Source organism: Phalangium opilio, unplaced genomic scaffold (genome assembly GCF_054372755.1).
Source record: "Phalangium opilio isolate 3A_F unplaced genomic scaffold, DU_Popi_V2 ptg000105l_1, whole genome shotgun sequence".
Classification (NCBI taxonomy): Eukaryota; Metazoa; Arthropoda; class Arachnida; order Opiliones; family Phalangiidae; genus Phalangium; species Phalangium opilio.
This window is the reverse complement of record NW_028324207.1, coordinates 9,807,530-9,822,158: the sequence shown is the minus strand read 5'-3', so window position 1 is coordinate 9,822,158 and position 14,629 is coordinate 9,807,530. Positions and strand designations below refer to the sequence as shown.

Genomic DNA, 14,629 nt, shown 5'->3' with positions numbered 1-14,629 from the left:
GCGCCCACTGAAATACCTCTCGTAAATCCCGTATAAGCCTCTTTGATGTAAAAAAGGGGTAAGCATAAGCAACCCACAGTATAGGGACATGCAGAGGGGGGGAGGTTGAGTGTTGACCCATACCGTCTCCGCGCACTCTCTGCTCTATGGACCCAAATCGTTTAGAGCTCTTGCACATGGGTTCCTTTAGGGTCCGAGGCAAGGATGCAATTAGTCAGTTTCAGTATGTGACTAAGCAGGAAAGGAAATGAGGTTTACTTGGCAGGCGACGGAAGGGGTGTGGCGGTCAACCGTCAAGTCACCTCCGGCAGACACGGGGCAGTCGGCATCTATAGGGTAGGATCAAAGAGGATATAAAGAGCCTCTTTCGTAGGATTGCCGACATTACCTCGCATTCCCTCAAACTTTTTGGCCCAGAAGCTTGGCTTACAGGAGTGCGCCACATTTACGACTACACTCCCCTCGCGTTGGACATTGTTCACTGGCGTGTGCATTAATAGTGCCGCAACTTCATAGTCAAGCTATCAAAACTTCAGAAAATTTACTGTTCAAAATGTCCAGTGACCCCCTTAGTTTTTAAAAAAATTATGGGACATTTTAAAATTTTATTGGCAAATGTCCACTGTCCTGTCGATTATAGCATTGAAGCCTAAAACATGGCCTAAAAACTCAAAAGTCACGCATTATAATACGTGACTAGAAAAAAGCCTAACTCCCCGGGCCCCGTGCTTTAAAATGTTTATGCCATTTTAAATTTACCGCTTGCAGTCTGTTACGTCATTTCCTCCCATAACGCAACGCGGTAGCGGTACGCGCCAGACCCAGTGACCGGTTCCCGCCAAGCTCAGAGAGATAAGCGTCGTGAATCACTCATTCGGCCATTTTGTAGACAAGAGCCAAAAGCGTCGGAAAGGACGATCGCGTTGAGGGCGGCGAGTTTTTCGCGGTGTTTAAAAGCAATTGTTTTATAACAATCGTATTAATCAAGATTAATCAATCTTAATTGGATATCCTTCGAGTTTTTACATTTTTAGTAAGTATTGGCATGATTTTTCTTCGTTATTCTACTTTGATTTTAAGGCGTATTAAATTTGCGGGAAATCATGGCGGATGCCTCGTTGCATTTTAAACCTCTGTAGCGGAGTCTAGCCGGCGCAGTCGGCCAATAGACAAATGGCACCCCATGTTATTTCCCCTTAGAGCTTAATACAGTCGAAGGCAGAGGGCTGCCATTACGCTATTGTTAGGCCTAATCTTAGAGCGAGCCTTTGGGAACGAAGAGTGTCGGATTTAAACGCAATATTTTTAGCAAGGCCTGAGGTTGCTTTATTATTATTATTAATTTTGGATTATCGATTATAAACAACGCATTACCGCGCCAAATGTAGGTCTTTTGAGTCTGCCGGGTTTACCAGTGGTGCGCGTGGGTAGCGGGGAGGTGGTGTAGGGGGTTTATTTTGCCGCCAAAAGAATTCCCGCATTGCATTTTCGGGCGACACAAAGGCACTCATTGTGAAACAACACGTGATTAATTAGGCTTAATTTCGCCATAATCCGAGGGGGGATTGGATTTAATTAAGAGTGTGACGTGTTTGCACTAGGGTTAATTCAATTTAACTTTAATTATTGCTTAGATAATGAAGCTATACATTGGAAATTTACCAGAAGCTTGCCAAGCTCCAGATTTGCAAGTCGTTTTTGAAAAATATGGGAAAGTTGAGGAGTGCGATATTGTCAAAAATTATGGATTTGTGGTAAGTTTATGAAACTTTTCCTTTGTTTCTTTCTTGGTAAGGGGAGATTGCTAAATGAAATTAGTGTGTTAAGCATGTATTGTTTATGTTATTAAATACATTAAATTTATGCTTTTAAAAGACAAAGTTGACAGTTAAATCATAATTAGGCTTAGCCTGACAGTAATGTTAATTAATGTGACTACCTAATGAAGGAAAATTGTTAATGGAATTGAAATAAGGCCTTTAAGGCCATTTCATGGGATCATAAAGAAAGATATTGACTTATTACACAATGTGCTTTCCACACATAATATTGCCTTTCTAAAAACATGGGAAGCACATGGTCCCCAACCCCAATAAACTTGTCAAATGAAGTTCAATGTCTGAAAGACAGACTTATCAGGGTTAATTGCCACTAGTGTTCAAACTAGGGAACTAAACCCTTAAAACTGGCCTGGGGACACTGTAAAACAGCAATATGGAGTGTGAAAAGGGGTGAAAATCTCCCCTACTAAGTGTCAGACCCTCACTTAGTCAATCAGGAGCTTTCCCACACTAGCCCCTGTGAAGTTTGCCGCCATTTTGGTTAAAAGGGGAGGAGCCATTTTAAGCCGCACCTCCCTGCAGGGTTCATACAAACCTGGAAATTCTGGAAAAATCAGGGAAATAAATAGTTGACAAAAACGTCAGGGAAATTTCGAATTTTTAGTATAATTCAGGGAAGTTTGTGTCAAACAGGGTCTGAATAATTAAGCAAAATGTTCATAAACATACCCCCCCCCCCCTCCATAGGATTAGCATTACCATTGAGTTGAGGAAAGTACCACTAGAGTGACCTTTGCGTTAACCTGCCTATTGGGGGAACGCAGGACACTTTTAAAACAACGGGACGGACGGACAGCCACCAAGTTTATGAAAAGATGGTGTCGCCATCTAGATAACGAACTTGAATTTCGGCCATTACATGTATTCTTGAAATCAGTCAAATTTCCCGCCTTTTCGTTTAGTTCCCTTTTTTGCACCGGGATGGCGCCACAAGCGCGTGATAAAGTTCATTTGGTCTATATCCTTGTGGATGAAAGGCCACTCTAGTGGTACTTTTCTCAACTCAATGAGCATTACACCCAACTTTGGAGGCTCATAACTCTGGTTCTATTAGAGATAGGGGGATGTCCTTTTAGTATGTTATAGTCCTATTTATCCCCCATCCAACCATACTAAAAACATAAGGCTACGATAAACAGGGGCCGAGTAATTAAGCAAAATGTTCGTGAACATTCCTTCCATAGGATTAACATTGCACTATACTTTGTAGGCTCGTAACTCTGGTTCTAATAGAGATACCGGGATGTCCTTTGAGTATGTTATAGTCCTATTTGCCCCCTCCCTCCTTCATTAACATTTCCTCCATAGGATACTCCATACAAAGGAAAAACCTGGGAATTTGTTTTCCTCAAGTTGTATGAACCCTGTAATAGTTACTAGCCTGATATAGAGTAATGTCAGTTCTACGTATGCAAACGTCATACCCTTCTATCTCTTAGCTCAGTGTCATTCCCCCTACCAGGCGTGTACAGTATCCCCTCTTACAAAAGCGCGCCTAGAGGGAGGCCGGGAGGGATACATCGTCTACTCCCCTCTATACCGACACTACTCTATTAGCAGATGGATATAAAATGTTTATAGAATTCTTAAACCTACGTTGTCTTACCCTGACTTTTTCTTTTGTTGGGGATACCTTGACCCTGATTTATATATTACCCTGTTGTAACTCTAGTTGCTATTTGTCAGGGGCTACTTGGGGAAAGTCGATAGTACCAACCTTTTGCACATTTGTCGTCTCTTTAAGTGGAATTTGTGCCAGAAAGTGTACTTACATGAAAGTGGTTACCGTGACTGAATTCTACTTAGCTTCGTTCCAAGCTATTTAGAAATAATAATAGTAACCCACATGATCAGTGTCGGAGTTTGGACATAATCTTAGAAAACATGGATAAGAATGAATTATTTTAGGAAATGGTCAGTGGGGAGGGGGGTTATGGGCAGGGCCGGAAATAAGCACAGGACACTGGACATTGTCCAATAAAATCTGAAAATGTCCCATAATTTCTTTTGCAAATCTAAGGGGGTCACTGGACAATAGGGCAATGAATTTTACCATAGTTATGATCGCTTGACTATTAGTACTACAGTGGACAGTGTCCTAAATATTTTTTCCAGTCAAAGGAGGGGTCACTGGACACATGTCCTATAAGTAATAATTCTTATTTCCGGCCATGGTTATGGGTAAGTCAGGGATTTGGAAGACAGAGGTAAAGGTTTTAGAGAAAAGTCAGGGGTTTTAAAAATGGGTGATCAGGAATTTCTTTGTCTCAAGCTTGGAAAAATCGTGGAAATAAACAGTTGACAAAGACTTGGAAATTTAGAATTTTTTGTGAAATTCAGGGAAATTTGTGAGGTTTGAGTAGGTTTGCTCTGAAGGGGGTTGCTTTATGTGAGGAAATTAGTTTTCACTCTATAGGACGACAGCTTATTCTGTATATACTCTATTATAGCATCGTTTGTCAGCACGCGCAAAGCTAGGTCTCTATGTAACCTTGCTTTGTGCGTGCTGTCAAGAGACAAAAAGCTTCAGGATCTTCAGGATTTAAAATATCCGCGAGTTTATTTATCTCGAGTGCATGCACGGACCTCTAGGCCTTAGTTTCAAATACGTGTAGTAGGCTGGAGGCAATTTCACACGTATACGTCGTTTACCAGGCAAATTCCAAGGGGGCTGCCATTGCGTCTTAGTAGTTTTTGAAACCGCCATCTAGCGTCGAAGTAAAGCGTAAAATTCGTTATTTTTGTCTCTTTAAACGTCGGTGTTTAAAGCCATCTAGCGTTCAAAAGCAGGAAGTTCAAAACCATCGTCTGAAATCCTTTGGCGCGGTGAATCCGGTGATTTGAACATATTTTTTAATTCTCATTGGTAATTAGTATGTTTTGAAAAATGAAAGTGGCAAGTTGGGGTAGAACATGTTCCGTTCTTGGCTGTAAAAGTAGTGGTAGGGATTCAAGGGAGTGGAGATCGCGCGTTTGCAAACTTCATTCGGGCCTGACAAAGGGTTAACTCTGTGTCATAAAGATTGTTGTTGTCCGCGGCCATTTTTAAAATACGGAATAAAATCAAAGTACAGAATTCGCTCACTAGATGGCGTTTACCATAAACTACTCACATTTTAAAAATGGGAGGTAACCTTGTACATCGCGTATTTATTTGAAACTAAAGCCTAGAGGTCCGTGCATGCACTCGAGATAAAAAACTCGCGGATATTTTAAATCCTGAAGTTTATCATCTCTTGTCAGCACGTACAAGGCTACGTTATTACATCGAGACCTAGGTTTTACGCGTGCTGACAGCCGATGCTGTAACAGCTAGAGTATATACAGAATAAGCTGTCGCTCGAGATAGGGAGTTGCCTATCCAGTAGAGTGAAAACAAATTTCACGCTCACGCGCATTCTTTATCCATGGTTCAATTATAAAAAAAAACCACTCCCGTGGTTATTACTCCATATATGGCAAAAAAAAACCTGGAAAACTCGGGGAAATGGGTTTTACTAAAAGTTGTATGAACCTTTAAATTGTTCCGTAATAAACCTGGAAAAGTCGGGGATTTGTAAAATGGGGAAAATAATTTGTGACTACCTTGCTAAAGTTCTCTGAATTGGCCTTATTCCTGATCAACGCCACCGAGGCGTTGCGGCGACTTTTGGAACTATAATAATACGGTAGCCAATTACAGGACTCTTTATTTTCTATGTTCTTTTGATCTTTCTGAATCATGTGAATAGCCAAGGCTTAACAAGCGATATGGTTTCAAAAGTATTATTAAAAGTTGATTTTACCTTTCGTATTCTGTCTAATATTATGAAATAAGACTTTCGGAGTAAGTTTTCATTCGATTTTGGTCTATTTGGAGATTATTAGCTTAATAATAATTAGTTAAAACATGTTTTTTGAAGTTGAAGCGGTAATAATCAAAACGTAGAAAATAACAGATCTGCATCAGAGTCCATCGACTCCACCGCCACCTGTAATTGGCTACCGTATTATTATAGTTCCAAAAGTCGCCGCTACGCCTCGGTGGCGTTCATCAGGAATAAGGCCAATTAGCCTTATTCCTGATCAGCGCCACCTACCCATAGCGGCGACTTTGAGAACTACTGTAAGCGGCAAGCCAATCAGATGTCGCTAAAATCTGGTGACGTCACTGACTGGCACTGTCGGGTCCATAGACATTATAACACTATTAAAGCCTAGACAAACTATTGGGGAAAGCGGTCCTTGAACGTTTTTGTGAGGGATTTTTCGCTTCTCCTCCTTCGCATGTGTGATAGGGTGAATGACTGGTGGCGCCCCCTATCGACGAGCGAAGGAGTTATTAATAAGGATGAGCTTAGAGTAGTGGCACTCTATGTTAACTCCCTATAGGGAATAATAAGTCAAACCCTCGGAGATGTCATTACTCTATTTTATACGAGCTAAGAGCGGAAAAACGTATTTTTAAATTTTACACCTGTAAAATCTTTTAAAAAACACTTGGAACTTGTAGTTCTACTTACTTTCGAGGAAATACCACCGTTTTCTGAAGGTAAGAGTCTTTTTTTATACATTTATTAGTAATAAAAACATTTAAGGCGAGCTAAGCCTTGGTCTTGTAAAACACGGCAGATTAGTGATTAGCGCGAGGATTAGCGTCGTTTCTAAAAATCACTCATCTGCCGTGTTTTACAAGACCAAGGCTTAGCTCGCCTTAAATGTTTTTATTACTAATAAATGTATAAAAAAAGACTCTTACCTTCAGAAAACGGTGGTATTTCCTCGAAAGTAAGTAGAAATACAAGTTCCAAGTGTTTTTTAAAAGATTTTACAGGTGTAAAATTTATAAAATACGTTTTTCCGCTCTTAGCTCGTATAAAATGGAGTAATGGCATCTCCGAGGTTTTGACTTATTATTCCCTATAGGGAGTTAACATAGAGTGCAACTACTCTAAGCTCATCCTTATTAATAACTCCTTCGCTCGTCGATAGGGGGCGCCACCAGTCTTTCACCCCATCACACATGCGAAGGGGCGAATGCCCTAAAACCGTCACAAAAATGACTCTCAACTGTTCCTCTTGTATCTCTATGGTCGGGTCTTACCAAAAATGACGTCACCAGATTTTAGCGACATCTGATTGGCTTGCCGCTTACAGTAGTTCTCAAAGTCACCGCTATGGGTAGATGGCGTTGATCAGGAATAAGGCCAATTACTTGAGCACCAGGATAACATTGATTGCTTTGACTTAGTCTTAAACACTGCCTTTCTGTTTGGATTAAAGAGGATTCGGTGTAGAAACCATCACCCCTGACGTCATGCGTAATTTTATAGAATTTACTTGTGATTTAATTTCGTCAGGGATAAGCAGGATAACATAAAAATTTAGTCCGAACCCTGGTAAAGGCTTAGGATTTAAATTAGAGAAATCGCCTTGTATTAGTTTTGTGGTCTTTGGCCGCTTGAGGAATGAGGATCGGAAATCTATGTATTCCAAGGAGACCTCAAAGACCCAAACGAAACTTTGAGTCCTTGGGTTGGTCCTTACCGAGTTTCCTCGTGTTTCAGCACATGGATAACGAAGAAGAGGCTAAGAACGCCATTGAAGCGCTGAACAACACAGAGTTCATGGGGACCAAGATCACCGTGGAGGCGTCCCACAGCAAAGTTCGACCCAAACCGGGAATGGGTGGGAAAGGACAGTGTTATCGGTGCGGACGTCAAGGTCATTGGTCCAAGGAATGCCCACGAAATCCGTAAGTTTTAAAACGTTTTTTGTCTCTAGAGGTGTGAGAATAATTCATGGCTGAATTGAGCTGTTAGCGCCAGCTTGTTATCCCTGATTTTGAAAGCTTAGAATCAGGGAAGAACTTGAAAAAAATAGGGTGGAAGTCGTTGATTTTTCCCTGATTTTTGTCAGAATAAAAAGGTCAGGGAAACCCTTATAAAAGTGGCTAATTTTCCCCTGAATTTTGAAGCTTATCGTTTATTTTTCCCTGATTTTGACAGCTTGAAAAGGTTAGGGAAACCCCTGTAAAAGTTAGGGAATTTCCAGTCTGAAAATGGCTAATTTAATACTGATTTTTGAAAGCTTAGAAAGTCAAGGAAGAACTTGTGAAAAATAGTCTAGAAGTCGGTGATTTTTCCCTGATTTTGACAGCTTTAAAGTTTCTGGGAAACCCTTATAAAAGTTAGGAAATTTCCAGTCCGAAAATGGCTAATTTAATACTGATTTTGGAAGCTTAGGTCAGGGAAAAGTAGTTTATTTTTCCCTGATTTTGACAGCTTTAAAGTTTCAGGGAAATCCCTGTAAAAGTTAGGGAATATCCAGTCTGAAAATGGCTAACTTTCCCCTGACTTTGGAAGCTTAGAAAGTCAGGGAAGAACTTGTAAAAAATATTGCGGAAGTCTTATATTTTTCTCTGATTTTGGCAGCTTTAAAATGTTAGGGAAACCCTTGTAAAAGCTGGGAAATATCGAGCCTGAAAAAATAGTGTAGAAGTCGTTGATTTTTCCCTGATTTTTGTCAGAATAGAAAGGTCAGGAAGAACCTAATTCTAAAAATACTATCGTTAAGTTTCCCGGGTTTTCGGCACCTTAATAAGGTTAGGGAAAAATTATGTTAGTTGGGAAATTTCTAGTCTAAATTTTGTCATTTTCCCTTATTTTGGAAGCTTAAAAATGTCATGGAAAAGCTTGTAAAAGTTTGGGAATTTTTACTCTAAAAAAATGTTAATTTTTCCCAGATTTTTTGGAAGAATGAAATTTCCAGGGAAAAACTTGTTTGGGAAATAGACAAATGGTTAATTTCCCCGATTTTGGCAACTTAAAAATGTAATGGAAAAGCTTTTTAAAGTTTGGGAATTTTTACTCTGAAAAATGATAATTTTTTCCCAAATTTTTGGAAGAGTAAAATTTGCAGGGAAAAACTTGTCTGGGAAATGGACAAATTATATTCCGAAAATGGTTAATTTCCCTGATTTTGGCAACTTGATAATGTAATGGAAAAGCTTTTTAAAGTTTGGAAATGTTTACTCAAAAAATGTTAATTTTTCCCTGATTTTTGGAAGAATGAAATTTCCAGGGAAAAAACTTGTCTGGGAAATTATATTCCGAAAATGGTTAATTTCCCCGATTTTGGCAGCTTAATAATTAAAAGGAAAAGCTTTTTAAAGTTTGGGAATGTTAATGTTTTCCCAGATTTTTCAAAGAGTAAAATTATCAGGGAAAAACTTGTTTGGGAAATAGACAAATTATAGACCAAAAATGGGTAATTTCCCTAATTTTGGCAACTTAAAAAAATCAGGGTGTATCTTAGTATAATTTACATGAATGTATTTGCAACCAACTTTATTCTCACACCCTTCGTTAAAAGTTTTAACGTAAAGCATCATGAATCGATTTGAAAGTGCCTGTTTTGTAAATGAAAACCCTTAAAGTACCACCCCTTATAGACGAAGCAATCGCATTTCGTCTTCGATGCCCCCCATGATGGGACCCCCTCGCAGTTTCATGGATCGAGGATTTGGTCCCGATCGAGGAATGGATCGTTTCCCTTCGGAAAGAGGATTCGGCTTGGAACGATCCTACGGAGCCGAGAGAATGAGACCCTACCCCGATCCTTACGAAAGACGCATTCCACCCGCACCACCGTCATCCGGAGGACGCGACGACTATTTTGGATACTACAGGAGGTCCTCCTATGATGACTACGGATACGCCAGAAGATCGCCTCCCCGTTTCATGAACAGGTGAGCACCCAAGAATGTTAGGGAATAGTTGTACCTACCTTGGAGAGTCAGGGATTTATAGCCATTGTGGTGTGTCGTAGCGGGTATCGTTTTCCCAGGGTTCCTAGGGAACCTGGAGAAGTCAGGGATTTGGAATAAGTCAGGAATTTAAAGTTTCCGTCTAAGTGGGGTGGCGTAGCGGTTAGCGCTTTCGCCTCGCAACAAGAGGATCCCGGGTTCGATCCCGGATTCTGGCACCGGGTGAAAATCTGGGAAGAAATCCTTCTGCGTAGAGTTTGCAAGTTCTTGATCTGCCCGCTTGTTAAAAGGAGTTTTCCTCCGCGGTCTAATGTTCCCGGGTTCTCCGTTCCATCAAAACTTGCTGAGGTTAACGGTAATAGTTAGTGTATGGCGCTGTAGGTTAGCTGTGGCATAGGGGCTAGCCACCACCCCTCTATGCATTGTAAAGGGACCCACCTGTAAATAAGTCACAGGCTTAGTGTGCAAATCCCTTCATAGACAAAAGCTCCGGGATATGTCAGGGAATTCAATTGGTTTATCAAACTATGCTTCAAGCAATGATAAATATGCGAGTCAGGTGTGATCATCAAGTGGGCGCTGGTAAACACGTACTTAAATTGGTCCCAGGGATATTGGTTTCAAAATTTCGTCAGGGATAAGTCAGGGATTTCCAATATAAAAATTTCCTCCGAACCCTAAAGAGGGTCCTGTTTCCGGTCCCTGACATTGACACCGGGCAAACAAACCCTTTTGTGTAGATATTGAAGGTTTTCTGGCCACTTGTCAAAGGACAACCCGGTTTCTCCTTTCCATCATTAAAAACTTGTTGAGGTTAACGCTGTCGGTTAAGTGTGCTTGACGGTGCTAGCCACACCAGCCTGTAAATGAGCCACAGGATAGTTCCAACCTTGAGTAGTTGAAAGCCATACGTGGCTCTGGACGGACCCCCAAAGGTCCTATAATTATTGTAAAACCCATATTTTTGGGCAAAAGTTGTCAAATCTCGTATAATTTTGAGATTTGCGTGAATTTTAAGCAACCCATCGGTTAAACCAGGACTCGGGTCTAAAAACTATCATAAAATGAGGGTGAATTCCCCAATATTGCAGCCTAACTAGTTCTAGTTAAAATATGCCTCCGTATGTTATGGTTTTTCGAAACCCGGCCGGGGGGATCTGACTGGCTAAAACTGCCCGATAACGCGTTTGGAAACCGTCATTTTAAGCAACCCATCGGTTAACCAGGACTCGGGTCTAAAAACTATCATAAAATGGGTATGAATTCCCCAAAATTGCAGCCAAACTAGTTAAAAAATGCCTCGGTATTTAATGGTTTTTCGAAACGGATCCGGACGGGGGGATCTGACTGGCTAAAACTGCCCGATAACGCGTTTGGAAACCGTCATTTTAAGCATCCCATCGGTTAAACCAGGACTAGGGTCTAAAAACTATCGTAAAATGGGTTTAAATTCCCCAATTTGCAGCCAAACTAGTTAAAAAATTATTTTTCGAAAACCGGTCGGGGGGATCTGACTGGTTAAAACTGCCCGATAACGCGTTTGGAAACCGTCATGCATTTTTGGCTCGTGAAAGTTGTATGTATCCAATACTAATATTGGAATTGTTTATTTTCGATTTCAGTTACGACCGATTTGATTTTAGCGACGACCGGTACGTATCTCGAACTCTCTTTACTATCAGTCCTTTCTTTCTCCTTTGGCAATTAATTATCTAGAACTTAATTAGCGTAGAAGTTTTAGTTTTTGGTTTCTTTATTTTGTGGTGATTCCCGAAATAGTTGTACCTACATTTTTTTACCTTTATTTTTTCCCATGAAAAATACTAGGACGTGACTGTGGCTAATTAACAGGTGTGTCCTCAAAGTACATTAACTATCCCTTGCACTTCTTAGATCCGTCACCGTGTTAATGGCCCCCTTAATGGTGAATCTATGCAACCATGAATATACACGCCGTTTTAATCGGTCCATTCCATTCTATTTGATTTGAATGTCGGATTAGAAGCATATGACGCGTTTTGAGTAGCCAATCATAAGACAGTAGGAGGGCTCCTGTTGAGTGTAACGGCTCTTAGGTCGCTATACCGTGTAACGAATTGTTAAAAGCAATTTTATCCAGTGCAAGAGTTGAAGTGGGGTTGCGTAGCTGTTAGCTTCAGCAATAGGACCCCGGGTTCGACCCCAGACTATAGTGTAGGGCGTGGCTAGCCACCTGTACCCTTATATACACTGTAAAGGGACCCATCTGTAAACGAGCCACCACTGTCTTAGTGTGGACATCCTTTCATAGACAAAAACTTACCTTATCGTTATCCTAGAAATCAGAATCGTTGTAAGCCTTGGCTAGAAATCAAGATTATTGTAAGCCTTTGCTCTTAGCCTCGTGTTCAAACTGGGAAATGAAAACGAAGCTCCCACCACGTGACTAGTGACGTATTTTTTGAAGCCCCACCCAAATCTTATCCAGATGTGTATTCATGGTTGTAGAGAGTCATTCCCGTAACTACGCTTTATGTTTTTGGCAGGAAACAACAACCACAGTGGCTATAAATGTTTTTAGTTTAGTTCAGTTATTATTTTTTTGGTTTTAAATAATGCGATATTGAACCCGTGCTTTTTAAAACACATTATGATTGGGTTAATGTTACTTAAAATAATTTAATTTTCTTTTCATTTTTATCGCAGTGGTGGCTGGAGCTCACGAGCCCAGGACATTATGCCGAGTTCCGGCATGCAGTGATATCATTTGGACCCCTCGCTCTAATTTTCAGTGTAGACGATTGAGTAAGTGTTTATTTTGTTCGTTCCTTCTTATTCGTCAACGCCGATAGCCCCTCCCCTTTTCCCCGCCCATTTTTGGCCCCCGTAACTTTACGGCTTTCAACCAAAGATGCTCGAAGCGATCATGCATCTGTCTGACGGAGACGGAGTGTCCTTGTCGGGTAAAACGTTCTGAAATGTCTCTCTAAAATACACGGATTGCTTTTGATTCTTTCGAAACAGTTTATCCTCGGAAACAGCTCGTAAAACTTCCCATTCTCTCGAAATTTGCGGAGATGTCGGCGCGGAATTATCGGAACGGAACGGTGTTTTTTAAAAAAAAAAATTTATCGGATCGTGAGAAGTTTGGATGAACACGTCGTGAGAGAGAGTTTTGACGCGACGGTTCGTGGATATTTGACCGATCGAGTATTTACCGAAAACATCGTGCCGAAGATAATTTTTTTTCTCCCTTCGTTCGTTCGTTATGACATCGGAAGTTTACGTTAATCTGTGACTATAGGATAAAAAAATATCGTGAAACCTTAATAATTTTTTTTTATTCAATCACACTCGAGTTCCCTCACATGATTTTAAACAATTTTTTTTATTAACCAACCACGTACGTTTATTTCTCAAGACAAGAGAAATTTAAGCAATCGTTTAAGAAAGTCGGTTAAATTCATCAACGAGCAATTTTTTCGAAAAAAAAAATTATTTTTTTTTTAATTTAAACGTTTAATATTAGTTAAATACGTTTAGTTTTGAAACTTTTCGTTAATTTAAGAAGCAATTAACGGAATTAAGAAAAACACTTGTTTTTGGTGAATTTAACTTTTGAATCTTTTACGAACGATACATAGTTTTTTTTTTCTTCGCGTCTCTATACTGTTTTTTGATTTGCCAAGGCTTAACTACATTTATAACGAAAAAAAAAATCAAGATAAAACAAGCTCTACTCGAAGCCTTTCTTCGACTATTAATTAGTAGTTAATTAATAGTAATCATCGACTACGTCATAAACTTATCAAACCCAAGAGATAAAATGTATCATGTATAATTGGTAGCCTCATATTTTCCTTTTTTTCTCTCTCGTTGAAATAAAACGCGACGTAATCATCGTACGTGACGTGTTTTGACGTGTTTTACTCTATAAAAATCTTGTTCCCCTAACCCTGAAAGATCCGTCTGCAAGCGGCGGCCATGTCTTGATTTTGACCCCCGTAGCCCTACGATAACGGAACGGCGGAAATGACGTACGTAACGGAACGGTCAGATCGGCGGCGGGTTCGTGTCCGTATAATCAATCTACCTTCGGTGGCGGCGGTCGAGACGAAAATACGAGATCGAGATAGAAAGTATAGTTTTTTTGACCCCAAGTTTTTTCTTGGAACTTGGTCACTTTTTAACAGTACAATATTTAAGCCTACGCCCACTTTTTAACTTTAACCTTTTATAATTATTTCAGGATTTTATTTTTTAATTTTCATTTACAGATTTATTAATCGATACTTTTCAGAAAGTATTTTCCATAGTTCTTTCGTTTATGGGAAGACGAACTGCAGACATAGACGTTGCACGTACTTTCTGCGTTTGCGGAGCTAACATCTGGTGGGTGTTTTTATCGTTTATGCGTGGTTGAAGAATGCGCGTAAGGAAATTTATAGGATAGGCGACTCCCTGGTTATTTGATTTATACTCTGTTCCAGCTTAGGTTGTCAGCAACTAGGTGTGTGCTGATAACAGACAAAAGCAATAGTGCACTTTGCGCGTGCTGTCAATCGAAGTTCAGGGTTCATACAAACCTGGAAAAATCAGGGAATTAAATTGGTGACAAAAACCTCAGGGAAATTTGCGTCAATCAGGGGCCATGTAATTAAGCAAAATGTTCCTAAACAAACAACCCCTCCATAGGATTAACATTACTCAAAACCTTGGAGGCACATAACTCTGGTTATATTAGAGATACGGGGATGTCCTTCGAGTATGCTATAGTCCTATTTGCCCCCATCCAACCATACTAAAAATTTACGGCTACGACAAACAGGGCCTGAGTAATTAAGCCAAATGTTCGTGAACATTCCCCCCTAGGATTAACATTACACCATACTTTGGAGGCCCATAACTCTGGATCTATTAGAGATACGGGGATGTCCTTCGATTATGTAATAGTCCTATCCACCCCCTCATTCGTTAACATTGGCTCCATATATGGGAAAAACCTGGAAATCTAAGGGAAATTTGTTTTCCAAAAATTGTATGAACCCTGAAGTTTAAACAG

The 14,629-nt window shown here is 40.1% G+C and overlaps 1 protein-coding gene across 3 annotated transcripts; it reads left to right on the top strand.

Moving 5' to 3' along the window:
* The first annotated feature begins 862 nt into the window (after positions 1-862).
* Positions 863-13,472, top strand: lark (RNA-binding protein lark). Of its 3 annotated transcripts, none has more exons than XM_089851570.1 (7): positions 863-1,033; positions 1,635-1,754; positions 7,388-7,575; positions 9,259-9,570; positions 11,211-11,240; positions 12,274-12,372; positions 12,592-13,472. In XM_089851570.1, exons 2-6 carry the CDS (start codon positions 1,638-1,640, stop codon positions 12,326-12,328), a joined length of 702 nt encoding a protein of 233 aa, XP_089707696.1. In that variant the 5' UTR covers positions 863-1,033; positions 1,635-1,637; the 3' UTR covers positions 12,329-12,372; positions 12,592-13,472. The 3 variants fall into 3 exon arrangements, with proteins under 3 accessions (XP_089707696.1, XP_089707698.1, XP_089707697.1); XM_089851571.1 differs by having other exon boundaries at positions 867-1,033; positions 9,274-9,570; XM_089851572.1 differs by lacking the exon at positions 11,211-11,240.
* The last annotated feature ends 1,157 nt before the right edge of the window (positions 13,473-14,629 follow it).

Bases quoted from the DNA above. Each gene is read 5' to 3' on its own strand.
- lark (XM_089851570.1), top strand. From the start codon at position 1,638: ATGAAGCTATACATTGGAAATTTACCAGAAGCTTGCCAAGCTCCAGAT. The intron at 1,755-7,387 runs GTAAGTTTATGA...CTCGTGTTTCAG, and splicing joins TCAAAAATTATGGATTTGTG to CACATGGATAACGAAGAAGA. The intron at 7,576-9,258 runs GTAAGTTTTAAA...AAACCCTTAAAG, and splicing joins AAGGAATGCCCACGAAATCC to TACCACCCCTTATAGACGAA.